The 26550-nt window shown below is 42.6% G+C and overlaps 3 protein-coding genes and 1 long non-coding RNA gene across 18 annotated transcripts in view; 1 reads left to right on the top strand and 3 right to left on the bottom strand.

The window, feature by feature from the left end:
• The window catches only part of LOC128872241 (uncharacterized), a 5159-nt gene extending 1282 nt beyond the window's left edge, over window positions 1-3877 (bottom strand). Inside the window, exons 1-9 of one of the 4 annotated variants that reach the window (XM_054114715.1) lie at window positions 3736-3877; window positions 2807-2996; window positions 2255-2457; window positions 2047-2151; window positions 1766-1936; window positions 1399-1647; window positions 1162-1307; window positions 739-885; window positions 378-649 (exon numbers count right to left, since the gene is read on the bottom strand). In XM_054114715.1, the coding sequence (XP_053970690.1) occupies window positions 378-649; window positions 739-885; window positions 1162-1307; window positions 1399-1647; window positions 1766-1936; window positions 2047-2151; window positions 2255-2457; window positions 2807-2909 (1396 nt within the window). In that variant the 5' untranslated portion in view covers window positions 2910-2996; window positions 3736-3877. Of the gene's footprint in view, window positions 1-377; window positions 650-738; window positions 886-1161; window positions 1308-1398; window positions 1648-1765; window positions 1937-2046; window positions 2152-2254; window positions 2495-2806; window positions 2997-3205; window positions 3348-3735 lie in introns of those variants that run through there. The other 3 variants (XM_054114713.1, XM_054114716.1, XM_054114717.1) reach the window with 3 other exon arrangements.
• Window positions 3709-8606, bottom strand: LOC128872242 (locomotion-related protein Hikaru genki-like). 6 transcript variants are annotated; one of them, XM_054114718.1, is made up of 11 exons: window positions 8469-8606; window positions 7406-8196; window positions 6553-6635; window positions 6310-6472; window positions 5929-6111; window positions 5670-5804; window positions 5266-5409; window positions 4926-5138; window positions 4415-4633; window positions 4187-4275; window positions 3709-4003 (listed from the first exon to the last, which is right to left on the bottom strand). In XM_054114718.1, the coding sequence occupies exons 2-11, from the start codon at window positions 7545-7547 to the stop codon at window positions 3887-3889; spliced, it is 1488 nt and encodes a 495-aa protein (XP_053970693.1). In that variant the 5' UTR covers window positions 7548-8196; window positions 8469-8606; the 3' UTR covers window positions 3709-3886. The 6 variants fall into 6 exon arrangements, with proteins under 6 accessions (XP_053970693.1, XP_053970694.1, XP_053970695.1 ...); XM_054114719.1 differs by having other exon boundaries at window positions 8336-8475; XM_054114720.1 differs by lacking the exon at window positions 8469-8606 and having other exon boundaries at window positions 7406-7744; window positions 7927-8178.
• A 176-nt stretch (window positions 8607-8782) lies between these two features.
• LOC128872238 (triple functional domain protein) overlaps window positions 8783-26550 on the top strand; it is a 22271-nt gene continuing 4503 nt past the window's right edge. For 3 of the 7 annotated variants that reach the window (XM_054114708.1, XM_054114710.1, XM_054114709.1), the window contains exons 1-27: window positions 10114-10396; window positions 10512-10625; window positions 10702-11026; window positions 11115-11773; window positions 12036-12146; window positions 12945-13123; window positions 13221-13368; window positions 13460-13651; window positions 13756-13959; window positions 14165-14449; window positions 14541-14867; window positions 14998-15409; window positions 15569-15807; window positions 15982-16283; window positions 16432-16678; window positions 16807-16998; window positions 17233-17496; window positions 17623-17979; window positions 21555-22104; window positions 22207-22282; window positions 22373-22907; window positions 23082-23165; window positions 23288-23676; window positions 23784-23943; window positions 24032-24259; window positions 24340-24528; window positions 24766-24998. In XM_054114708.1, the coding sequence (XP_053970683.1) occupies window positions 10136-10396; window positions 10512-10625; window positions 10702-11026; window positions 11115-11773; window positions 12036-12146; window positions 12945-13123; window positions 13221-13368; window positions 13460-13651; window positions 13756-13959; window positions 14165-14449; window positions 14541-14867; window positions 14998-15409; window positions 15569-15807; window positions 15982-16283; window positions 16432-16678; window positions 16807-16998; window positions 17233-17496; window positions 17623-17979; window positions 21555-22104; window positions 22207-22282; window positions 22373-22907; window positions 23082-23165; window positions 23288-23676; window positions 23784-23943; window positions 24032-24259; window positions 24340-24528; window positions 24766-24998 (7262 nt within the window). In that variant the 5' untranslated portion in view covers window positions 10114-10135. Of the gene's footprint in view, window positions 9155-10096; window positions 10397-10511; window positions 10626-10701; window positions 11027-11114; window positions 11774-12035; window positions 12147-12417; window positions 12514-12944; window positions 13124-13220; window positions 13369-13459; window positions 13652-13755; window positions 13960-14164; window positions 14450-14540; window positions 14868-14997; window positions 15410-15568; window positions 15808-15981; window positions 16284-16431; window positions 16679-16806; window positions 16999-17232; window positions 17497-17622; window positions 17980-21554; window positions 22105-22206; window positions 22283-22372; window positions 22908-23081; window positions 23166-23287; window positions 23677-23783; window positions 23944-24031; window positions 24260-24339; window positions 24529-24765; window positions 24999-26550 lie in introns of those variants that run through there. The other 4 variants (XM_054114705.1, XM_054114706.1, XM_054114707.1 and 1 more) reach the window with 4 other exon arrangements.
• On the bottom strand, window positions 14669-21525 carry LOC128872247 (uncharacterized). Its single transcript, XR_008456129.1, has 5 exons — window positions 20531-21525; window positions 20199-20442; window positions 19706-20101; window positions 19461-19598; window positions 14669-14810 (listed from the first exon to the last, which is right to left on the bottom strand). It is a non-coding gene; the product is annotated as an uncharacterized LOC128872247 (long non-coding RNA).

Below are 26550 nucleotides of genomic sequence, written 5' to 3'. Positions count from 1 at the left end.
ACGCGAACAAGTGACTCGACGTGCATCGAAGGACATTGACGCTGCCGCCTAGCGCGTAGCCTTCGCTACCGCGGCCGCTCGAACGGTCTACGCGCGCTCTGATTGGTCGGGGTTTTCGCTTAATATCTCCTTAACGAAGCCCCATCCGACATTTTTGCAAAGGAAATTGTTGTTCAGAATCGTCTCAGCTACCTCCCATTTCCGGCTCCTTCCCGACTTTTCGGACACCCTGTATACATATATGCGCGCGATGCGAAGGTGTAAAGAAAAGTTTATTTTGGCTTGGTTAGACGTGTTTGTACGAATGGGATTTCGCGATATTTTGAAATCTTTCTTTCCTATTAATTCAACTATGCTAATCATTTTTCGGTGTTTACCTTCCGTTTCCATTTTTTCTATTACGGGTAAGTGGAGCTCTAATTCATTCGTATCACCTTTTTCGTCCCTCGTTGGCCTTTTATCGGTTTGTTTTCTTAGCATTTTAACTCCTCCCCTTCTCACGCAAACCAACATGGCCACCATACTTTGTAACGCAGCTCTGATATCCATTAATAATTCACCATGATCTTTCCTCGACTTTCTGTGCTCGAGTTCGCGTTCTTTTTGAATCGCGATTTGTTCCAGTAGAATATTTCTGTCCGCGTCGTATCTGTAACCGAATTAAGCCGTGTTTTGTCCGTTATCCAACGTTAACATTAACCTTAACAATCCAAAGCGTAAAAGTGTAGCGTTACTTACTCTTCCACCCCTGCCACAAGAGTGTGTTTTACTTCCGCGAGAGTGGACAATGCGTCGTTCTTCTGATTCAACAATGATTCACGTTCTTTTACGTTACGATCAAATTGCTCGAGCAATCGTGTTCTTTGTTTGGTTTGGTCCTCCAGTCTAATCGGAATATACGAGAACGAAAGAAAGTTACGCGACAACGATCGGCTTTTGTCCATATACGCTTTACGAGATCAGCAGTCCGTGTTCTGATATCGAAATACTTTGAATTCAAAACAAGAGAAACTTTCCATTTTTCTATAGCTTTTTCATCTCGTGTTCGATACTTTTTATCACTTTTTATCACTTTTTATCACTTTTTATCACTTTTTATGTACGGCCGGGCACAAGAAAGTTTTGGGGAGAACGTTTTCTTAAAAAAATAAATGGCAATACCTGGATAGCAATTCTCGATAAGAACGTACAAGTAGCGATTCCTTAACTTTATCGAATATTTTTTCCAAAGATTTGATTTGCTTTTCTAGCGTTGGGTTCGATGCATTCGCAGCACGCGCAATTCCCACGGTGAACATTGTTTCACTCTGCGACGTACAGATTAAGCTTTAGGATTGTTTGTTTCGACTTTGATTGTTGTACAGTTCGATTCGTATCACGTAGCTGGTAGCAACTTACTTCGGTTCGTATCAACGATTGCGCAAACGACCATAGGTCTTGGACCTGACCGCGAGCGAGGGTTAACGTACGTTCTCTTTCCTTCATGTTATCCCAAACTTTTCGAGTAATTTGTTTACATTTATACCGGATGTCATCCGACTGTTCGACCGCGAGTTGACCCATTATCGTTGCTTCGAATATTATTTCGCATTGATTTCGCCGATCTTGTTTCAACGCGTTCAACAGTGCTTCGTGGTGTATAGCATCCTGTCCAACTCGAAATATATTTACATCGACACGATAAATCCGATATACTATGTATACTATACTATATCTAACCTATACGCGTAATCGCCTCTAACTATAATATTTCATCGACTCGCACCTTTTTTAAGATTCCAAGCATAGAAGCGTACGTTATATTTATAGCCTTTGCTGCATTTTGTTTCGCAGTAGATTGCTGATAACGTGTAACGAGTTGTTGCTGCGTTTGATCCTGAGCCCATGGTTCTTCTTGTTCTTGCGCGTAGTCGTTGTATAGTTCCGCATATTCCAACTGTATCACGTAGATCACGTATCCTTACAATGTTACGTAGTACAACCAAGTACACACCGTAAACGCAAACCAGCATTTTAGCATTAACGTGCGTCGTGTTAGTCGATTACCTGTAGTTCGAAACATCGCTTCATCTTGTTTCTTTTCTCGTAACGAAGTTTATCCAGTTGACGACGTTTTCGATGATTCTCTTCGTAAATAGAGTCGTAAATGTACTGCAAACGTCACATTCCGATAGTTGAAAGTCGCTCGATCGAACAACTACGCTTCATCACCGACACAACAGACACCGGTAATCTTGCAATAATTTTCGCTTACCTTTACTTTGCAGCCATGCCACTTGAACTGCAAATCTTTCCGATCTCGCAACAAACTGTGCGTACGAGTTTTCGCGATTCCGTTCACCGTTTCGCTTACGATTCGACGATATCTCTTTACGTCCTCTCGGAATAAAGTCAATTGCCAAGATATTCTCTTCTTTAGTTTCGTAGCGTCTTGCGTTCGTAACTTCTTTTCGCGACCTATACACGCATTTCGGGACTCACTCAATTTTATTTGCTAAACAGAACGAATTAAAAAATCTCTAGAAACAAAGAATCAAACAAACAAAACCGAAAGCACAAGTAAAAGTATGGAAACGGCCGGTAGGTACACGGCCAGAGAATGAGAGAATGCGCAGCATAGACGTCTAAGCTAAGCTCATTAAGATTCGAATAACAATAAATTTTCCATACCAGCCAGTGGAACGATGGGAGTGAGTATACCTATTATGAATTATTACTACTTTATTACATGTGTGTCCATAATCCCCATCACTCCACTTGTTGGTGCATGGTTCGTAGTACGTGGTACTATAGTATATTGTCCAACCATGCAATTTTAGAATCCCTCTATATTGCTCCAGTTTGTCTTTCGTTGACCATCTTTCGTCCTTTATTCCACGAGATATCTCGGCTCGTTTACTGGCAAACATTTCGCAAGTATAGCACGCGAATGCGATTTGTTTTTATCACGGATTACTCGTCGCGAGTCGTCCGATCGTTATACAATAGAATGTTATCTGAAACGAGATACTGTGTTTTCAGGTACAAGGTCAAAGACATTTGTCAAGGAAGTCGATAAGAATTTTTAATCTTAGAGAATAACGTAACTTTATTTCACACGTATAGCTAAACAACTTTGAAAAGACCCCCGCGGAAGACTAATGCGGGAATCTTTTAAATTCTTAAGTTTTATATGGCTACATCTATATGTATGTATATCACTTACAAGGAAAAAATTGCGAAAATCTATGTTTTTAAATGTTGGGATGATTAGGTATCGTTCAATCTCTGTATATCGCGTTCATTTATTGCACATACGTGTATCGATAAATGTATGTATGTAGATTGTAGATTTTGTACGCTTTCATTCTTTTCCTCCTTCATTAATTGTCTCGTTTTCCCGTTTACTGCGATAGAGCAAGGGCTAGAACGATAACGATAACGATAACGATAACGATGACGATGACGATGACCGTGATGGTGACGGTGATGGTGACGGTGATGGTGACGGTGACGACGACGACAACGACAACGACACCGACGACGATGACGACGACGACGACGACGACGACGTTATGGTCATTAAAAATGTTTAATCGTCGTTATATATTCGATGGGTCAAATTGGTGAGTCTAACCTCGAGCCGAAATCATTCGAAATGTTCGTCAATTGTTTCGAGTAATATCAAAGAAAATGTCGACGAATGGTAAAATACGAGAAACAGAAAGCTCGATTGATATGTACGTAACTACGTACCGTTTATTTCACGACTATCGAATAATCGATATCTTGCATCTCAGAACCGTGTCTGTATACGATGTATGTACATATCGAACCTTGACAGTAATTTGAGAAAATTTAATAAAAGATCGATTTTCAACATCGATCTACTCGGAAGTTGTTCGTTTTAAATATCTTTGTACGATCTGCAAGGAGGCGGTGGCGCACTCCAAATACCGTTTTCTCGACACGTTGGTTTTCGAACAGGCTCCAGGGGTGTTACGTATCCAGGCGAGCAGGTTACCTAGTGAATAATTGGGACGATAGATAAATTTGCTCAAAATCGATGGGTTATACGTATACATATGTCGAATTCGAACTTGTGTACATAATTCCGTTTGATCGTATACGAAGAAACGAAAAAACGAAGGATTTATGAAACGACACGTATTCGAGTTTTCTTTCGTTGGACTTGATGTTTCGTTACCTGAATGTTATCCCCAGGTTTGTACCAATACTTGAGTGGTGCGATTCGTCCATGTGGCGGATCGCCGGGATAAGGACATCTCACTTCGCCTGGAAATCGAATCGAGCTTGTTGAAATCGCTTTCGAACAAATATATTCGATTCGATTCGATTCGATTCGATCGTGGGAAATTTATTTGATATCGACATCCATTGCGGATATTATGAAAAGCAGGAAAAGAAAACTTACAAACTGGCGACGAATGAGACCAGGTTCCATTTTCGGTACATATTATAGAAGCCTTGCCCAAAAGTTCATGTCCCGGTGAGCAAGCGAATCGAACGAGAGCACCGACTTTGTACACACGACTCCGACGATGTTGTTTTCTTCCCAAGGATGTGTGCTGCCGATGCATTTGCTCGATAATATGTCCACTCTTTGGTATCGATGGTGCCGGACAGGTAATTTCTGTATAGAACACGATGTCGCCAGATATTCTTATATGTACCTATACGCTAGGAACTAGAAACGAACCTTGGCTAAACTCGACGAAAAATGTTTATCGAGATCTAATTCGCGCTACCCACAACTCGTGCTGCATTTGGTGAGAAAACAAATGTATACAAAATTTCCGTTCAATTGAACGAAAGTGATATATCGTACGGTAAGCGATTGGATTTATCTTTGGTATAGGTAGCCTGAGCCTGACGTACGGTACGAGTAGAAACTATAAAGACGAAGATGAGAGTTGTCGGCTTACCCGTACAGCTCGGCATATCTCCACTCCACGAACCATCGGCTTTGCATTCTACGCTTTGCGATCCCGATAGCTTTTGTCCCCACATACAAGCGAATACAGCTTTACCGCCAAAGGTATTATTGTACTCGACAAGTTGTAGCCATATGTCGGTAGATGTGTTAATAGCTGGACATTTGATTGTCTCGCATCGTGGCATATCACCGGACCATTTACCTAACAACATAGGTCATCGTCGTCAGAAAATGGGAACATTGCAACAAGTATGTCGACAAGTATGAGTCGATGATTGTGTTTCCTCGAATATCGATTCAAACTCCAATTCTTGTCTGTGATCTCTTACCGTTGTATTGGCACGTTATACCAGCGGCACCTTCTAGCCTATAGCTGGCAGGACATTCGAAGACTGCTCCGTGACCCATTCGCGCCCCTTGGATCTTTCCGATCAACGGTGGTTCGGGTAGGCTTAAAACTGGGCATTGAACATCTGTAACGTTGCAAGGTGAAACGTGCAAGACTAACGATACGTGGGCGCGTTTCAATTTCCGATAGGCTTGCTGTCGGTATCGCGCTAAACACATTTCATTTATTATAATAATGTATCGAAGACAGAAATAGAAGCGCAGTTCCCGAGGTAGCAGTCAAAGGGTTAAATCATTTTTTCAACAATTTCATCCTCTTTTGTCATCTTTTCGTTTCCGAAGAAAAACCAGCACGTAACAATAGTCGCGAAAAAAAAGAACTTACCCACGACGAGAACACGGATGGAATTTGATAGTCCACGTGGTGTAGAGCACGTGTAGACACCCGAATCTTGAGCTTTCGCGTAATATATCGATAACCGATACTTCCAATCTCTCTCGCGAGCGGCGATCGCCCATCCTGCAACCAATCAAAATACATTTCATTTCAAACGATCTTTGATGATTACGATGCAACGGTGCCCGGCTCTAATTTTTCGATCAACATCGACGACGACGACGACGACGACGATCGATATACTCACCGGTCAAATATTGACGAAACGTCGAAGTCCAAGTCCATTCTGGATTACCAAGTTTCCTAGTGAACAGACACTCCAAATGAAGAATGCTCCCCGGAAAGACTGCAAGAGCACCCGACGGTTCGACGGCAGCCGAGCCGGCTGGTAATCCAAACACGATCGTTGGCGGCACATCTTCTGTTACTCCTCGAACAATCACCAGAGGAGAATGGCTATACGAGGATTCGTTTCTTCTTCGTTGAGACAACTTTAAACTTTTGCAATCTTTAATAATAATTACCTCGTCGAATTTTATAATTGTATATCGTATTATTCCAACAAATTCGAGTCTTCGATTTTCGACAAAGTTCAAAAGCCAACGACTATCTTCGACTACCTACTCACCGGTATAATTTGAGATTGCGGTTGTCGGAATGCAGGAGGGTAGTTTTCCGTTCCAACTCGCGTTACGGCAATGCAGCAACGAATCACCGACGAGTTTGTATTTACCCAGTTCCCTGCATCTTATCGTCACCCGTTCCCCATGCGGCACAGTAATTTTATCTACCTGATAACAAACAGTCGAGCATACGCATACATGTATACTCGCGCATCGCGAGTACTATAACGATGGGTGTTATCACTTACGGATATCGCGATATTCTTGTAGGTAACGATCAAAAGTGGATGCAGACCTTCGAGTTTGCAACTTTGTTGAAATCCATCAGTATCTGCGAGTAAATTATTACGGTAGGTATACGCAACGCTAACGAGAAATCATTCATGACCTAGATCTCGTTTAATAGGAAAACTTATCCACCGCTCAACTTTACATGCTGCGAAACGAAACGAAACGAAACGAAACGATACGAAACGATACGACACGCGTGTGGTATACGAAAAAAGATATTTTATCGACACGACGCCATTTCGATTTTATATAATTACAAAAATGAAAAAGAGACGCATTTACTTTGATCGTTTCGTTAGCAAAACGCGAATCATCTATTTGCAACTTGTTTCGTTATTTGTTTAATTTATATACTTTAACGCGCATGCTCGTCGGTATGGTGCTTCACCAAATGGTCGATAATGGTTCCGATGACTGCCCAAATGCCTTCTTATCGATCCGTGTTGTCACCATATAAAATACGATTATCTTCTCGCTACCAGCGGTTGTACAATTATGCAACGTACGGTACAAAACTTTGACAGTATACAGTACTATTATTACGAATACAACTACCAGATTTACTTTCGTTCTCTGTAAACGTTGCGTTACGCGCGCGCGTTTTATTTGACATACGCGTGTATACTGTACATACAAAACAAACACCACTTTGCGCCTTACTCTTCGAATCGATTTACAACAGCGAATGCTCTTCGTGTTGTTATTATTATTGTTGTTGTTGTTGTTGTTGTTGTTGTTGTTTGTTGTTGCTGCTGTTGTCGTTATATTGTCATGGACGAATGAAAAAGACGATCAAGTCGGTACACGCACCTGCTTGTTGTTTCGCATTGCAAAATCCTGCTGTAGTCAAACCGAGTAATAAAAGAAAACATCTCGTTGTCAGCGTCTCGTGGTGGTACGCGCTTTCGAACAATTTCCAATTTCTTTTTCTTCTTTCCGTCTCGATGGACATACTGTTCGTTTTTGCATATCAGAACGAAATCTTATTCGGATCACGGTACTGGAAGGCTGTTTCGACGAAACCGTTGCATCGAAAATGGTAGGAATTTTTGTACATCGGACAATCGCAATCGTTCGTCTTCTCTTTCGCCATTTCGTTTCACAAGCACGGCAACTCGCGTGTACTCGATCGCCAAAGACTCGAAAGCACTGGAACACGCAAAAAGAAATGAATGGTGACATCCGATTGACTGAATGTCGGCGTCGGCGTCGGCGTCGGCGTCGGCGTCGGTCGACCGAGAAAACGAACCAACGGAAGAACGTATGTGCGTTTGTAAAATTGACGAACCGACGGCGACGCCGACGACGAGAAGACCGCGCGTTTGACCGACCGACGATTAACGGCACGGCTACGAGAAAGGTTACCGCTAGCTTCATCCCTAACGTTCCTCAACGACGCGTAAGCGTATGTATGTAACATACCACCCACCCACCGCCAAAACTATGGGGAGAGGAGAGTTATTACAAGATGAATTGGATACACCATTTCTGGTTTACTAGTAAACGCGCAGGCGTTGCTGCCCCGTTGCTGTTGTCGTTGCCATTGCCGGTGCCGTTGCCGTTGCCGTTGCATTATTCCTTTCAATTTAGAACCAAACTACCTAAATACATAAATACATACATATATTCGATGTACAATACATATAATATTGCTCGTAATTTAACCGATATCTACGCAGACGCGTTAAACTTGGATACAAATATGCGAATGTACAAAATACAAAATAAAAGTGATCGTACATGGATTGTTTGGAACGAGTGGTAATGCATATAGGGCGGTATTTGCATTATAGACGATAAAATAATATTTATTCTTATCTTGACGTGGTTAGATCTAGCGATGTGTATACATACGATACGATGTTAACGATACCATGTAATTATCATTGCAAGTCTAATCTTTAGACTAACAATCGACAATTTGCGCATCTATGTCGCGCGGAAGAAGACATAACCCGAGGTGCAGCTCCATTGGCTCTATAGTCACTGATGGTCACTTGTGGTCACTGGTGACTTTCGCATCCAGTCGTTTCCCAGTGAAAACGAGTATTGCTGTGATATTACTATACTGTATTTGGCCAAAGGCATATTTACACAGTTTAGTTACGAGCCGGTTGGTAGGAGACACCACGAACGTTTCAACTAGCGCCTCCTGCTATTCTCGTGCCTAACTAAAACATCAATTCCAATAAATTCTAATAAATTCCCCTCTGCATGCTGCATGCGAATGGTCCAAATTGGCCTCCCTACCGTCATCTGCGATTGTATCGAGTTGGAATTCGATTCTGATCGATTCGACTCGATTCGACCAGATTCGATACGACTCGACTCGACTAGATTCGACTCGAACCAGTACAAAGTACGAATATGGCAGACTGCCATTGCTGCCATTGGCAGGTAGTAATTTTGCAGTTTCGCATTCGTCGCGACTGCAAAAGTTTCAACGCCGGCAAACAAATATGAATCTCGATACGTTTCTTCGAATAAATGTGTGCTTGGTATAACGTGTAAGTAACGATATCGGAGCGGATCAAGTCTCTTCGAAGTAATCTTTAACGGGTAAGAGAAACAATTTTCATTTCGAGTCAACCGTACTCTCTGATTCGTGATTTGTGACTCGTGGTTTACTTAAACGTGCTAGGACTGCTAGCCTGCTAGTTGCTACGTACCGTACGATACTACGACTACGACTACGACTACGACTACGACTACGATTACGATTACGATTACGATTGTACAATCTACCCACTAATTTTACCATCTACATCATATCACATTCGAGGATACGTCAACGGACAAACCAAAAGAAACAATACGATCTCGGAGCGAATGCAGCTATCTGATTTTTACTGGTCTTCATTGCTAGGCGTACAACGTCGTTGGATGAATGTACCGAGAGTTAAATGTTATTTTACGACAATGATATGACAGTGGTGATAGTCGTAATTCAATCAACGATGAAGGGTTCGCTTCAGGTTCGACGGTTGTGACAACGGACTGGTGTCCAAGTCGAGTCTATCTCCACCGTAATTTATCGAATAATTATTACAATTGGACAATTTATCGCTGTCTTGGCTGCCGTTATTAACGACAACGATCATATGTCAACATTACGGGTGCTAATCGGATACATGCGTCTTTTGAAATTTTACCGTACGTCGTCGTTTTCTATTTTTCAAAATCAACAAATTTCAACGACATTTAATCGTTTATTTTGTTCAACGAGAAATCCAGTAAAACAAACGATATGAAAAATACTACCAGACTCCCCGAACCAGGATATTTCAATTTTTTCCTCCTTAACGTATCGACCTTTGAAACAAATAGATGTAGCAGTTAACTTTGAATGGTTTTTTACCTAGGGTAAGACCCTGACTTAAAATGCTGACGACGAAAGCTGTTTTAAATACATCCGTACAAGTATCTGTCTTTCCTTGTTGCTAAAAGTCTAATACCTTATGATTATATGTTATGATTATATGATGATATTTTATTGTTTAGATTTCTTCTAATTATAGAACAGCAGCAACGAGAGAGAAAATGGATGGGACGAGAGCAGCCGAGGTTTTGCCTTTGCTTCAAGAGCGTTTGGCTATACTACCGGGTGGTCGAGATCGTAGAGGCGGACCTGTACTTGTTTTTCCTACCACTCCGAGACGCGAACGTGCAAAACCCGAGGACTATCGTCGTCTTTTGCAATACCTTCTGACCGTACCTACCGATGAGGTCAGAGGTTTACGGTTCACCGTGGTTGTGGATATGCGTGGTGCTACTTGGGACTCTGTTAAACCTATTTTGAAGGTTGTATTTTCGTATAACTTGTTCGACGTTTTTTATACAAATTTAAATGCGATAACGATTACTTTCGTACGCGAATCGTAAACGCGTAACACCGATTTCAATTTCTCTGTTCAAGGTGTTGCACGAACACTTTCATCGTTCTGTTCATATCGCATTTATCATCAAACCAGAGAATTTCTGGCAAAAGCAACGAACAACTTTGGCTAAACAAAAAAAGTATAATTTTGAGGTAAGGTTTTTAAAACAAGGTAATACGTTTCTAGTGAATAAATAAATAAATAAATAAAAATATTTATCAATTTTAGATAAACACTATAAGTTTGGACGCCTTGACAAAAGTAATCGATCCGTCACAGTTGACCGCTGATTTGGATGGATCTCTGCAATACGATCACGCTCAGTGGATCGACACGAGACTCGCCGTGGAGGATTTTACGTGGCAGGCGGCCGATCTTCTCGATAGATTGGACGATTTGCAAGAAGATTTAAGTCGCAATGATTTTGCCGATGACGTGGCTGGAGCAAAACACGGAATTGATTTGCACAATGAAATGAAGAAGAAAATTATGAAAGTTCCGGTAGAAGAGATCGAAGTTGTCGGCCAAAGACTACTGCAACGTTTCGATAATAGTAAGAACCACTGTTTTATTACTAAATTAAAGTAAAGTAATCGAAGACGAAACAAACGTTTATCGCATGCTTACGCGGCTGTTGTTAGGTATCGGTGCAACCAGTGGCGAAGGAGGTAGCATCGAAAGTGGGGCGACTGGCGGTACCGATCCGGATGGACGAGCATTGGCAACCTTAGTGATTCAACACTTGGATTCGGTACATGCCGCGCAACAACATCTTTTGCAGTTGTGGCATATTAAAAAACTTAAATTGGATCAATGTTTTCAACTAAGACTCTTTGAACAAGATTGTGAAAAAATGTTCGATTGGATATGTCACAATAGGGAAGGATTTTTGGCAAATTACGTAGAGATTGGTCGATCGTATCAATTGGCCAAAAATTTGCAGGAAGAACATAAGCATTTCACTATGAGTTCTATGAACGTTTACGTCAATATTAACAAGATTCTAACAATGGCCAGTCGTTTGCTCGAAACGCAGCACTACGCAGCCGGACACGTAAGAGCTGTAGCCGGTCGATTGGATCGAGCTTGGAAAGAGTTTGCGGCAGGACTCGACGAACGTACGGCGGTTCTTAGTTTGAGCGTTGTTTTTCATCACAAGGCCGAACAGTACGTCGATAACGTCGCGGGATGGAGTCAAGCTTGCGATGCTGGCAACTTGGCTAACGAAATACCAATCTTGGAATCTCACATACGTCAACATCAAACTCTTTACGAGGCGATGTGTCAAGCCTATACAGAGGTAATTCTTACCGTGTTGGTGATTCTTTATTATCGTCTCTCTTTACGTACATTTGATTCCTAGCGATAGACGCGCACGCAACAAAGTAAAGAAAGAAATAATGAAAGGAAAATAGCTATTAGATTTGGAATAGCTACTTGAATTCTATTCAAACTAATTGTCTTTTCAACGTAACGTTATTACGACTCACGCGGTATAATTCAGCTAGATACAACTCGTTACAAAGAAAATGTATTTGGTAAAAGATAATGATGTTTGGCAGGTTTATGACGCGTATCAAGCACTTTTGAGCGGACTAGGCTCGATGCTGCAAGTTTGTCACAGCTTGAGTTCGACCCACGGTCCGAGCTTGGACACGTTTCGCAACGATTATGTACGAAACATTTAGTAATTTTGTTCTTTTTATAGCTTCTAACCGGTGGACGTGCGCTTGGTATGCGGGTGTGATAAAAAGAATGTTGCAAAGAAATACGGGGGTTAGCGGACGCGCGTTAGATTATATTCGAATTCGCGACAACCTACCAACGCGAATAAAATTAATTTTCTCTTCTGCATATAGATTTACGTACTCGAGATATCGAATTAAACGACGAACGTTGACTGTAGAAAATGTTAAATTGGTTTTGGGAAATCCTATTGTTTAGGTGCATAGTACCAGTAAGAAGCTTCTTTACCAACTGGATCATCTGGTGCAAGTCTGTAATCAACCGCAAGGAATAGACCATACAGCCAGAAAACATGTACGTTCATTGGTGTGCATGAGTGTACGTGCATGTACATGTTTGCAAAGCAAATAGTTTTGGTCGTTTATTTTGTCTACTCGGAGACACTTGACATCGTTCGTCGACACGCTTTGGCAATAGAAAAATGGCTTTCGCATGGTTGTTCGATCTATCAATTGGAGAATTCGTTAAAGATTGCCGTCTCGATCGCTGAACGGATGCATGCATTCTTCTTAGCTATTACTTTATCTATTTCTTGATAGAGTAAATATTTCAATTAACGTTATACTTGTGTCAACGGATTTCTGAATGAATTCGCAACGAACGGTCCAACGATTATCGGTACAATGCATGACAATAGCACACGTAGATAGGTAGATACGTAGACTGGCCAATTTACGGGACGAAAGTTGAACGACCAAATCGATAACTGTGATTGATTTGTTTAGAGCCAAGATGGGCACAGCATCGATGGGCATTCGGGAATGAGTGGAAATCCAGCCGCGGATTATAGCGAGGGCGCGTCGCATGTGTTGGCGGTGATTCATCAAATTTTGGGTCATCACAGAGCATTAGAAGCTCGTTGGCATGCCCGAAAAGTGAAGCTACATCAGAGACTCGCGTTAAGGTAGCAGTTCCATTGGCTTTCATCGTTTCTCGTAACCTCGTCATCTATGGTTTTTTCTTTTTTTCATTAGATTGGATATATGTATGTATAATTGCAGATTATTTCAAGAGGATGTGAAACAAGTTTTAGATTGGTTGACGAACCACGGCGAAGTATTTATTAGAAAGAACACGGGAGTAGGTCGAAACCTTCAAAAAGCAAGGGTGTATCAGAAAAGTCACGAACACTTTGAAAACGTTGCACAGGTAATTTTCGATCGATTTATCGCGTTCAGATGTTTGCGAATGAATACTTTGAAAGCGTACCACCAACTAGTCGTTTTCCTCGCTCGTTTAGAATACTTACACGAACGCCACCAAATTACTTACCGCTGCACAAGAATTGGCGCACACAGGAGAATGTGCTGCGGATGAGATATATGCCGTGGCACAGGAATTGGAAGCTCACGTGAGCAGTTTTGCAGCAAGAGTCGAGCAACGTAGACGAAGACTGGATTTAGCGGTTGTATTTTACACGCACGAAAAAGAGGTAAATGTTGACAAAATCGATCGCGATCATTCTAAAGGAAAACTGCGAAAAAGTGTAACTGAATAAAATGACACTATACGCGGGCTCGATTGTCTGTTGTGCAGTTGAGTGGATGGGTGGACGAATTGCGGCAAGAATTGCAACAGGACGAGGTGGCGGAGAATTTGGAAACGGCGGAAAGGCTATTGGAGCAGTGCGCGCAGCATAGAGCCTCTTGCTTGGAGGCTTGCGCGTCGACTATAGTACAAGGCGAAGCGTTACTTCAGGAACTTCGAGAATCTACCGATGCTCCCGATACCACCGGTTCCGTAAGTTTCTCGTTGGTCTGGTATTTTCGTTCGGTTTGCTTCGATTAGACGGTTCGCGTACGGCCATCTGATTGTCAGTAGAGTATACGCGGTAACAGAGAGAAATGCCCGAATATAGAATCGATTGTATTTTAGTTGTTTCGTTCCAATCAGGTTAAGACAACTCTTCCTTGTCCTTGTCCTTACCTTACGAGGTCACTTTCAGATAACTGCGGTGGAAGCTGCACTCGATAGGTTAGCCGGGTTAAGACAAGAATTGGAAGATTTGTGGGCTACCAGAAAATTGAGATTGGAACTTTGTTTGCGATTGCGCGTGTTTGAAAGAGATGCCTTAGAAGCGAGCGGACAGTTAGAGATGTGGGCACAAGAATTGCAAGGCCCACCTCGAGAAGGTTCACCGGAGCAATTGTTACGTGTACACAACGATGGCGTTGCTCACATGCAGAATACCGCTTTTCAGGTTTTACAACAAGGTCAAGAACTCGCGCAAGTAAGAATCTCTAATAACGCGTTCGACTACCATATTAATGAAAGTAAATGAAAGGAAAGGAAAGGAATGAAACATTTTGTGTTTGATGTAGGTATTGGAACAATCTGGAGTCTGTATAATGGCAGATGGACAACATAGCGCCACTTCTCGGGTTCAAGTACTTCTCGAATTCTTAAACGAAAGAGAAATGGACGCGGAAGATCTAGCAGAGATGAGAAGAGTTCGACTGGAGCAAGCTTCTCAATTGGTACAGTTGCAAACCGACGCTACTCACGTAGCCAACTGGATTCGTAACGGGGAAGCTATGCTGCTGGCATCGTTGAGAGTCCCGGAGAATCTTCAAGACGCCGACCAGCTACGCCTAGAACACGAACAGTTTCAAGTCGCTATAGAAAAAACACATACTTCGGCTGTTCAGGTAAGTAAAACGATTCGTTTAAAGTCTGATACCTATGTAAAGTTGGGATTAGGAGCGATGCGCGTACTCGTAACGTACGAAGATTACGAGTAAACGATAAATGGAAATTCGTGTCGATCGGTTGACACAGGTAAAGCACAGAGCCGATGCGCTCGTCAGCGCGAATCATTACGATCCGAAGAGTATAAGGGAGGTGGCCGAGGAGGTGACCAAGAGATGGCAGCAACTAGTTACGTGTGCAGAGGAGAGACATAAATTAGTAACCGCTAGTATAAACTTTTACAAGACAGCGGAACAAGTGCGTTCCGTATTAGATAGCCTCGAACGTGAATACAAAAGGGACGAAGATTGGTGTGCCTCTGGCGAAAAAGCTACGCAAGTGCCGACACTTGTCGGTAAACATCAAGAACAAAAGGAAGCGTTTTTGAAAGCCTGCACGTTAGTACGACGAACTGCGGAAACATTTCTCAAATATACGAATCGCAGTCTCCAGTTTTATAGTTACCAGGCAAACAGCGCTGGTTCCGAGAATAAAGTTAAAAGTTAGTGTCACGTTAATCCATTTCGATTCAATTTTTTAATAGAATATTTCGCTCGATGTTTCAATGAATTATCGAGCGTTAATTGTAATGGTAAATTATATAGTAAATGTAAGTCAAGTTTAAATCTGTTTATGTCGATCGTATCGTATCGTATTTTAGGTATTTTGGAAGAATTACTTTGCAAGGAGAATCGAGTGCTCGAGTACTGGACTCAACGTAAAAAGCGGTTGGATCAGTGTCATCAGTATGTACTGTTTGAGCGCAGCGCTAAACAAGCTTTAGAATGGATTAGAGAAACAGGCGAACTATATTTAGCCACGCATACTAACGTTGGAAAAAATCGTATCGAAAACGAGCAGTTGTTACGAGAGCACAACGAGTTTAAAGGAGCTGCAAAAGTAAGGAGTTTTCAGCTCCATACGTTACCGTTACCATTACCGTTACCGTTACCGTTACCGTTTCCGTTTCCGTTTCCGTTTCCGTTTCGTTCCGTACCGCGATCAGCTATCGAAATTTTTCGTTGGCTATGCCATGGATTCTGTTTATTTTCGATTTGTTCTTTTCGTATATAGGAAACAAGAGAGAGGGTTAAACTGTTGATTCAATTGGCGGACAATTTGGTGGAAAAGGGCCATGCTCACGCAACAGCGATCAAGCAGTCTGTTGCCGAAGTGGACCAACGATACAAAGATTTTAGTACGCGGATGGATTGTTACAAGACTCAAATCGAAGATGATTTAGGAATTCAGTCCGACGATGGTCAAAAAGATTTGTCTATCGATCGCAATTCGGATCCTTTGCTCGAGGAGAAAATCAAGGGAAAAGATCTGAAGGAATTAAACGAGGAGAAAAGGAGATCGGCACGACGAAAAGAGTTTGTTTTTTCTCCTATATGTAGTATAGTATATAGAATATGATTATAGTACATGTACACATGTCCCGTATCGAGCTGAATATACTATTTATTTTTCTGTAGTATTATTTGTTTCGCTCGTTTCTCATCGACTGTTACGTTACGACAGATTTATAATGGCTGAATTGCTACAAACGGAACGTACCTATGTGAAAGATTTGGAAACGTGCATTCGGTGTTTTTTGGAAGAAACGCGATGCGGAAAAGGAAACGTTCCGATGGGATTGCAAGGTCGAGAATCTATAATTTTTAGCAATATGGAGGAGATTCATCAATTTCATAGTAACATATTCCTTCGTGAACTCGAGAAATACGAAACCATGCCGGAGGACGTTGGACATTGTTTCGTGACATGGGTGAGTGACTAGTCTGTCTCGACGGTCTCGTTTCGAGGCTTGGTGTCACTCTCACTGCTGGAAAGCTTGACAAATTTACGGTTGCTCAACTTTGTTCGAATTTCATGAAATGTTGTTTGTTTATTCAGGCACCGAAATTCGACATGTACGTGATGTACTGCAAAAACAAGCCGGAAAGTAATCAGTTGTTGGTTACTCATGGCGGGACGTGGTTCGAAGAATTACAAAGGAAACATCGCGTCGAACATCCGATCGCTGCATACTTGATTAAACCCGTACAAAGAATTACCAAGTATCAGCTACTGCTCAAGGATCTTCAGGTAGAGAATTTAACGAGACAGGGTCCAAGGCCAGCAGCGTTTACGAATAAGCGTTTACGAATAAGCGTTTACGAATAAGCGTTTACGAATAAGCGTTTACGAATAAGCGTTTACGAATAAGCGTTTACGAATAAGCGTTTACGAATAAGCGCACGCGTATTCTGTTGCGATCGTAATTGTTACGATTACTGTTTTGTCCGTATTAACGTTCTTTTCTTGGTTTACACGACTCAGGCTTGTTGTCAAGAAGGACAGGGCGAAATAAAAGATGGACTAGAAGTGATGTTAAATGTGCCTAAGAAAGCAAACGATGCCTTACATTTGAGCATGCTGGAAGGTTGCGACGTAAGAATAGATACTCTCGGTGATGTTGTACTACAGGACTCGTTTACCGTGTGGGATCCCAAACAATTAATTAGGAAAGGTAGAGATCGGCACATATTTCTCTTCGAATTGTATCTATTGTTTAGCAAAGAAGTGAAGGATTCCGCTGGGAAGGTAAGCAAGTTAAACATCCTATTGGAATAGGGTGCGTTCGATGGGCAGGTATCGTGGACGAGCTTTATCTCGCGCGAATCGCGCGAGTTGGGATCGATATAAAGTTTTCTTGGTTTATCGTGACAGGTGAAATACATTTATAAAAGTCGATTGATGACCTCCGAATTGGGCGTAACCGAACACATCGAAGGAGACGAATGCAAATTCGCGGTTTGGACTGGACGAGCGCCGACCAGCGATACACGCGTCGTTCTTCGAGCCAATTCGATGGACGCGAAACAATTATGGGTGAAGAGATTGCGCGAGGTTATTCAAGAAACCTATTTCAGTTTAAGCATGCCCAAGAGTCCCGCTAAAAAGAGTTCGAGTCAACGTTCTAGTAGAGATCTCGAGGAATGCGCTTCTCTGGACGACAGCGTTGAAAATTTGGATAGAAATTCTCTCGCATCGTTTGGATCCACCAATACCACAGACTCGGATAAGGTAAGCCATACTTGGTAATCTGTTGTTTATTCTGTTTCGTTTGTATTTCTCTTGTTTTACCTTGTCGTGATCGTTGGCGGCGAACCTCGATTCTCATCTCCGTGCAAGTTGACGCGATTCCCGACATGGCTTATGGACAACGAAAACAACTTGTAATTGTCTAACCGTATTTACGTTTCGTATTAGCACGAATAACGAAAAAAAGTCACTCGGGGACGTGTATGATTTACTCGTCAAGGTACGACGTCAATAGTCGGAAACACGTGACGCGTTAGAGGACACGGTGGTCGAACGGTGTACGAAAAGGGTAAGAGCGAGGGTTGCCGAGAAGGAGGAGGAAGTCTAGTTAGTTTTAGGAATCATGTTTCGAAGAAAGTTAATAATATCGATATTGTTAGACACGTGAAAAGGCTGCCGTTAAATACCGTGTTTGTAGATTGTACGTTATAGTTAGCAAAATAAGTATCCTTTACACGACAGTAACAAAGTAATTTTTCAAAGATACGGAATAATAAAGAAAGAGAAAAAAACGATTGTCAAAGGATCACGGATGCAAGGATTGTCAGTGTATCGAGTAATGTAGGGGTACGTAGTAGACGGGAACTGGTCGAAATCGAACAATAGAAAAGCAATAAACGAAAGAGAATGAGTTGGGCGGGGTGTGGTGATGGGAAAAAGAGTGGCGAACGGTTGATTGTTGGTCTGATTTGTCTGGTGTCCAGCTTTGGATCTACTGGACGGGCAGCATCTGTAGGATTGGTATTTGGTAGCGAGGTGGCTAGGTAGCGATCTAGCAATAGCGGCGGGCATCGGTCGACGCGACGCAACGCGACGCGACGCGACGCGACGCGACGGTTGGTTTCGGTCAGCGAGTGAGAAGAGAAGAGTAGAGCGTTGGGTGGGGTTCGAGAGTAATCGAAAAGCGAGCAAGCGCGTCGCGTGCACGAGACGATAGGAGAGGAGAGAGAGTATGTACGAAGGAAGAAAAGAGAAGAGGAAAACTGTGCCCTCGGTAGGGGTAAGGGGCAAAGGGTGAGAAATAGATTGGCGGTAAGGTACATACGCGGGAGAAGGAAGGAGGGTGAGGGTACAGGCAGAGAACGATAGAGGTAACGGGCTCAGTACGGGCGCGACACTTGGGTCGAATGGATCCGTTCGATGGTGAGTGAGACACTCGACACGACGATTCGTCGGACGAATCTAGTCTTTTTCATCTGTTCGCGAGAGAAACGACAAACGGAACAAGGAAGCATGTCGGTCGCACATTTTCCGACACCGTTAATCGCGTTTCTCGTTTCCTCTACTCGGATGTCGGCGTTTGCGCATGTGAATTAAACGCGAGGTGAAATTGTCATGACGTCGCCTGCAGGAAAACCTGCGACGATCGTTCAGAAAGCCCGCAGGAAGATCTCGTTACCGTTCTCTTGGTTACGTCAGAATTCTGCAGCTCCGCTACATGCAACTCTCTCTAGGCAACATACCATCGACACCCCGGGCTCGTTCCAGGCACGACACTTGCATCGCCAACCCTCTCTCTCCCAGGTACTTGAGTTTGCGCGCAGCTCATTTTACGTTTTCCCTCACATCTCCTCCTCTTCCTCCTCCTCCTCCTCCTCCTCCTCCTCCTTCACACACACACACACGCGCGCGCGCGTACATATATATATATATATAATTAACTTTGTTAGGAAAATGCGACACAAGTAGGCGTCGTATTTTTCCTCACCTTGAGCAGCATGTTGCGACGGAGAGAATTACTCCTCTTCCGTTGATTTTTCGGTCGATGAACGGGAGGGTAAGGAAAAATGAAACTCGGCTATCGCGAGAATATGTACCGTAAAACGCGCACTACAACCCTTTCAACTTGATCGTTGAACGGTTAATCGTAAATCTATCCAAATAAACGCGTGGAACAAGACTGCACTCGGTCACAGATTATTATTCCTTTTGTTTAACTAACAACGTTAGATAACGGAAAGCCGTATCGTTGGCGTTTTTATTGCACGTTTACACGAGAGAAGGTAAAGTAAAGAACAACGTAAAAGGAAACAATCGCACTCGACATCCGCAACTGTATCCGTAGCCACATCCGCCGTACTGGTGCCTTCTCTCTATACGTTACCTTGGTACAACGTATTTCCCACGTTATTCAAACGAACTAGTGCAAAATGTCTCGACTATTTTCTAGTTTCAAGGCCTACACGTCTCGATTGATTTACCTTTTTCTCCACTCTTTGTTTTTCCTTGTTGTTTTCTTCTCTTTCGCTCAGCTTTATTTAAAGGTTTTTAAAGCCAACCAAGAGATTTGTTTGTTACGCCTTTATATATTTAGACTATCGTCGAATAATTTTCTCACGAAGATTAGGATATGAAGAGGGCGAGATTAGCTTTTCGCAGAGTTGATTTGGTACGTTTGAATCGATGGCTAGATTCGTACGTGTAAGCCGGTAAATATGTCTTTATCTGGCGAAACGGAAAGCATATTGCATAATCGAATTCTCGCGATATGCTTCTCAAACTACATGATAAGCGAACGGCGATGTGTACGTACATATGTATAGATTTCCAAGTACACGTGTAGTTGTATTCAACACGTACACTCACGCACAGGTGAAGTTTCGTTTCGAGTTGTCGAATGCACGGTAACGATCGGACGAACGACGTTCGTTGGTCGAATCGTCATATTGGGATCATTGGGAGGATTCGAAGAGAATCGGTAAAATTTGGCACGTGGAAAAAGTCTATTTTCGTCGGTGGAATGCGACGCAAGAGCAAGCGGTCGGATCCTCTGACGGTTTTCACTTGTCTCGGCTGTTAATCGCGGCATATCTACAAACATTCTCACCTTTGCTTAACCTCCTTTTTTTTTTTTACAACTTTTCAAATTTATCGATACGTTACCGATTACCAATAGCGTATCTTGTATATTCGTAAATCAACGTTTTTTACCGCTACTAATTTTGATATCGCGTCGAGCTTACGAGTTGTCGAGAAATCGATTCAAGTTTCTACGACGAATCGTTTTATTCGACAAAACGGCAAAAATAAATGTTGGAATACGATAACGCGTTGAAAAGTGAAGAAAAAAAAAGAAAAAATACACGTAGGTATCGATATACGGCTATATTTGGCAAGTTGGCGTGTTTCGTCCCGTTGTTGCTTGTCGTGTATTTTAGAAAAATATGTATCTAGGCGTGACGGGTACTACGTGCCTTTACCGAACACGAGCTATTTCGATAAAATCGAAATCATCGAAGCATCGGTAATCCATTAAACGCTCCATCGGTCCGCAAACTCATAGATAATCTGTACACGCTATTCCGTCGATCTGCTTTTTCGCGCCATCTCCCGACTCTCCTCTCGCATTTCCCCTCTTTTCTCTCCCTTTCTATCTCGCATCGCTATCCCTAAATCCCACTCTATCAACCTCAACCGCAACTCCGATCCTTGTGTTTCGGATATCTCATCGGTTGATCCAAGATTACCGACTTTGCCAAAAAGTCGTTTCGTTTAACATTAGTCGAGCCGTGTAATATTAGCAAAATAATATCGATAATTTCGCGAAATCGTTTCAGACTGGTGTAGTCGAAGTGACATGGATTATCGCGGATCACTCGGCAGCACCTGGCTCGAAAGAGTTGACGGTAACGAAAGGTCAGCAAGTAGAAGTATTGGAAAATGGAAGCGGTATAACCGGTGTAAACACACCCGAGTGGACTCACGTGCGTTTGCTGGTTGCGCCAGGACAAATCGATCCTCCGCCAGAAGGGTTGGTGCCTACGAGTGCGCTTAAACAACCTCCGTCAACTTCCAGTAAGACTTCGCCATCTAGAAAAGCTCCGAATCAACCGCAGCAGCAACAGCAGCAGCAGCAGCAGCAGCAGCAGCAACAGCAGCAGCAGCAACAACAACAACAACAACAACAGCAGCAGCAGCAGCAGCAGCAACAGCAATCGAGCAATCAAGTACAAAGTCAAATCTTTGGTGGTAGCAGTATCGGGACGTGTACAACATCCGGTGTTTCGGGAACTGCATCGTCGTCGTCGTCGTTGTCGTCTTTGTCGCCACTGGCGATCGGAATAACTACGCAAAATGCCGTTACGCCTGTATCGCAAGACGAAACAGGTACTTGAACCATTTTACAAACGGTGAAATGGCGTAGACGCGTTTACATCGATGTACATGCCGAGATAACGTAACCGAAAATAATTGAATAATCTGTTTCAGAAAATGTTGTCGCAAACGATGGAAGCGGCGTCGCCAACACAAGCTCTCCTGGAAACAAGAGACGCGGTTTCAGCGGGTAAGCATATGATAAAAAGTTTGAAAAACCGTATCGAAGAGAAAAGACACGAGTACATTGTTCGTTCTCTTCATTTTCCTATTTATATAGACGAAAGTGGCTGCCTCCGCCATTGCGAAAGCTCAGCCAAGGTAAAGTGGAGAAATCGGTAAATGCGACAGCAGCGTCGACGTCGAGCGCAATCTCTGGTGTGCCGTTAAGCGATCGTTCCACCTTGAAGAAGAACGTTTCGGAAAAACGATTTAAATTACCGAGCGGTAACGAACAAATTCGATTATCGAGACCCGGACCTGTTTCCATCTCCACCTTGGCATCCGCAGCCGCGTCGATGCACGTGTCCGATTCGGTATCCGACGTGGATCTCGATACCGAACTTTCGACCGAACTCGAACCCGAAGAAGAGGAAGAAGGAGAGATCGAGCAGAGCTCCGAGCTAGAAGAGGATACACCGGAGCCCGACGACACCGAGGGACTAACTTATTCGGAGCAAAATGGAGCGGACGATGTCGAGGATGAGTTGGAACTTCCACCACCGATGAAGCCTATCACGGAGCCGATACTCGTAGGAACTACCAACGGATCTTCGGGATCTACGATTCCAACCGAGGGTTGCGCAAAGTCTACGGTAAGTTGCTACTATATCTACTACAGGTATATCTCGTATCAGTTTTTTTTCTTTTCCGATTTCGTCGACAGACGACTATGGAAATTACGCGAGTCGAGAGTCAACATTTCAAATCCGACCTCTATATAACATCTTTACGAATAAGTTTGATTTTCTTTTGTTTGTTTTTCTTAGACATCCGAGCGGTCCGCTAAGATTCTCGATGGCGCAACGAGAGTTGATTTAGCCGAAATCGAGCAGATCGTGAAAGAAAGAATGGTAAGTTGATTCGATCGAATATATACGTATATATATATGTATGCGTTAGCTAGGAAGGATTCGATACATGTATAATGCGCGAGTTATCGATCGAGGATATTATACATGAATCACGACGACAGGAGCAGCACACGGAAAATCAAGAGAGACAGAGCCTGATGCGAACGCCCAGCGGTAAAGGGTCAAGTATCGGCACGATGGCTAGCGAAGATGGTTACAACCAAGAGTCTGTGTCTACGATGGAGGTTACCGCGACGACCAGTAGCCCTGCTCATAAAACCATGGAGGAATCCGATCCTGAAAGCACCATTCTTACGAAGCGACAGTTCGTGATTCGAGAATTGGTAGACACGGAAAAAGATTACGTGAACGATCTTAGACAAATAGTCGAGGGATACATGTCTTTTATGCGAGATTCCGAGTGTGACGTTCCTTTGCCGGAAGACTTGCGCGGTGGAAAAGACAAGATGGTGTTTGGCAACGTAGAAGCGATCTACGAATGGCACAGAGAGTGAGTTGAAACCGATCGAACTCGAACCTTATTATACATACAAACAGAGCTAATTTTTTTTTGCTGATAATTTATTGGCTGGTTTGCATGTTTGCACGTGTTTGCAGTTTCTTTCTGAAAGCTCTGGAACGCTGTCTGGAACGTCCCGAGGAACTTGGCCCGTTGTTTAAACGGTACGAGAGAAAGTTGCACATGTATGTTGTTTACTGTCAGAACAAACCAGTTTCCGAATACATCGTTTCCGAGTATATAGACACTTATTTCGAGGTAATCCGAACAAGTATCTTACGTATCGAACGTGTACGTCGTTATTCTTTGTTATTTAGCGTAACGCTGTTGTATTCGGTTGATCCAGGATTTGAGACAGAAGCTCGGACATCGATTGCAGTTGTGCGATCTCCTGATAAAACCGGTACAAAGAATCACCAAGTATCAGCTTCTGCTTCGCGAGGCGTTAAGGCTTACCGAGCGAACACGAAAGATCTCGGAAATCGAAGGCCTTAGAGCCGCGGTCCATGTAATGCGGGTTATCCCAAAGGCAGCTAACGATATGATGGACGTTGGAAGACTTCAAGGTTTCGACGTGAGTTCGATCCAACATGAACAACGCGTTACATGCCATATATTATTTATCACTTATATTTGCCGTTTCGTATCCTTCAGGGAAAAATTACGGCGCAGGGTAAATTATTATTGCACGGGCCACTCTTGGTATCGGAATTATCGAATCCACCGAATAGAGGGAGGGAGTGGCAAGTTTTCCTTTTCGAGCAAAACATTATTTTCAGCGAGGCTGTCGGCAAAAAAACTCAATTCACAAATCCTGCCTACATTTACAAAGCTCACATCCAGGTAAGAAAGAATTTTTAAACTCACCCTATATCGAGATACCTAAACAATTTTTACAACGACGGACGAACGTAGTCTTGGAGATATTGTGATTCTCAAGTAATGCCATTCCATTTGTACCGTGTCGAAAGTTTGATGAAAAGAAAAGAAAAGAAAAGAAAAGAAAAGAAAAAAAAGTATCGTACAATATCGTTTCGCGTAAAGTAGCGATAGCGCAACATTTTCTTGGTTTCACGACAGGTGAATAAAATGAGTCTCGACGAATGTTACGACGACCCAGAAAAGTTTATGATTCGATCAACGGATCCTCGGAAACCTGGTCTTGGATTCTCTTGTAACGCCCTAGAAGAAAGCGGGCCACGGAAGCAGGAATGGGTAGACACGATCACTGCCATCCTGCAGACTCAACGCGACTTCCTCAAAGCGATACAGTCGCCGATCGCCTACCAAAAGGAACTTACCAAAGATCCACTGTAAGCGTCTCTCTATCTAATACACAGAATTGCATTGACTCTCTTTCAACGCTCGATCTGTGAAGATTCGTTTCGACATATTTTTGTATATTTTATATAAAAAGAGATACAGAAGCGCTGTATGTTAGAGAATCGTAGTCGCCTTCTGAGCCAAAACCCGTTTCTCTCTCTCTGTTTTCCTTTCATTTTATTACCTTTCTTACCTTGTTCTTCTTACCAAGTATACATATTCTCTAATCACACCTGGCACGTACGGTACTCTGATCGCGTTACTGCGTGCTTATTCCTCCTGTTACCGCCTTAACATCGCAGTTGGGGAATCTACTTTGCTATCGCTGTTGTTTGGCTTGATCGTAACAGCGTCTTGTACTATATTTCCCAGCTACACCTATCTTTTCTCGAGTCGACGTTAACGTTCCTACAATCTACAACCGCGTCTGCTGTGTTTTACCGAAACCCTGCTACGTTACGTTACTTGACGATATTATACTAAACTAAACTAAACTAAACTAAACTAAACTAAACTAAACTAAACTACACTAAATTAAACTAAACTAAACTACACTAAACTATACTATACGATACGATCCTATCGTATCGCGATAAATCGCGATTTCATCCGAATCAACAAATGGCTCTATTACTTTTTTGTTATTCGTTTTGCGGGTGGGGGTAGGTATAACAGCGTACATCCATTCGCGCATCAATTCATTCCTCTTTGCTAGTCGTTCGTGCCCTGTTTGGAGAGAAAGAGAAAAATAAAAGAGTGCGCGTTTGTTGCATGGTTCCGTACATGTGCGTTACGTATCTGTCGCAGAGTGGCTGCATGTATTTTGTGTGAGCGTGTGTGCGAGAAGTGAAGGTGAGACAGACGAATCGATTAGAAAATCTGGACAAACATGTAAATTTCTCTAGAGAAAATTACGAAATTACGAAATTTTGTACAATAAACACGATTAATAATAACGATAATAAGTTTGCGACGTTACTTTGTTTTTAAGAACAAATCTTTGCCTAGCTGTACATCGATAGTTGGGCATACTCATTCGTATATCCACTATCCAGATGGAAATGGATGTAAACACGCGTACACGTAAAATACTGGTGTAAATGGTACGCGGGGAATAAGGTATTTTACACTGACTCACCTCCACCAAAAACTAAAATTACCCATTAACGTTAACGACGTAAGGCTCCAAGTGTATGATACTTTTAATAATGTTTATATAATGCGAGGCTGAACGAGTCGGGGAATAGTATGCTGTATATAGATGTGCATTGATGGACGGCGACATAAAGTAAAAACTAATGACTCGCGAAACGTAAAAATTTTGTTTAGAATAAATTGTACATTGATCAACATACTCTGCGTGTGATGCGTCCTTTCCCATGCCTACTTTTAACAAACTTACTTTTCGTTGGCGACTAACAGCTTGTTTCTCTTATCGTTTATGGAAAACACGGTACTGTGCATCCATCTGATTTTCGACTGGACAAAGCACATGGTGTGTGTGTGTGTGTGTGTGTGTGTGTGTGTGTGTGTGTGTGTGTG

The sequence above is a fragment of the Hylaeus volcanicus genome, chromosome 2 (genome assembly GCF_026283585.1).
Source record: "Hylaeus volcanicus isolate JK05 chromosome 2, UHH_iyHylVolc1.0_haploid, whole genome shotgun sequence".
Lineage (NCBI taxonomy): Eukaryota > Metazoa > Arthropoda > Insecta > Hymenoptera > Colletidae > Hylaeus > Hylaeus volcanicus.
Note: the sequence above shows the minus strand (reverse complement) of the source record. Positions and strands in the feature narration are given on the sequence as shown.

What these genes read in the sequence shown, in the direction of transcription:
- LOC128872242 (XM_054114718.1), bottom strand. Translation starts at nt 7,547, where the DNA reads ATGTCCATCGAGACGGAAAGAAGAAAAAGAAATTGGAAATTGTTCGAA. An exon ending in CGCAATCTCAAATTATACCG is followed by an intron (nt 6,112 to 6,309) that starts GTGAGTAGGTAG and finishes TGATTGTTCGAG; the next exon opens with GAGTAACAGAAGATGTGCCG. An exon ending in GTCTCATTCGTCGCCAGTTT is followed by an intron (nt 4,276 to 4,414) that starts GTAAGTTTTCTT and finishes TTCGATTTCCAG; the next exon opens with GCGAAGTGAGATGTCCTTAT.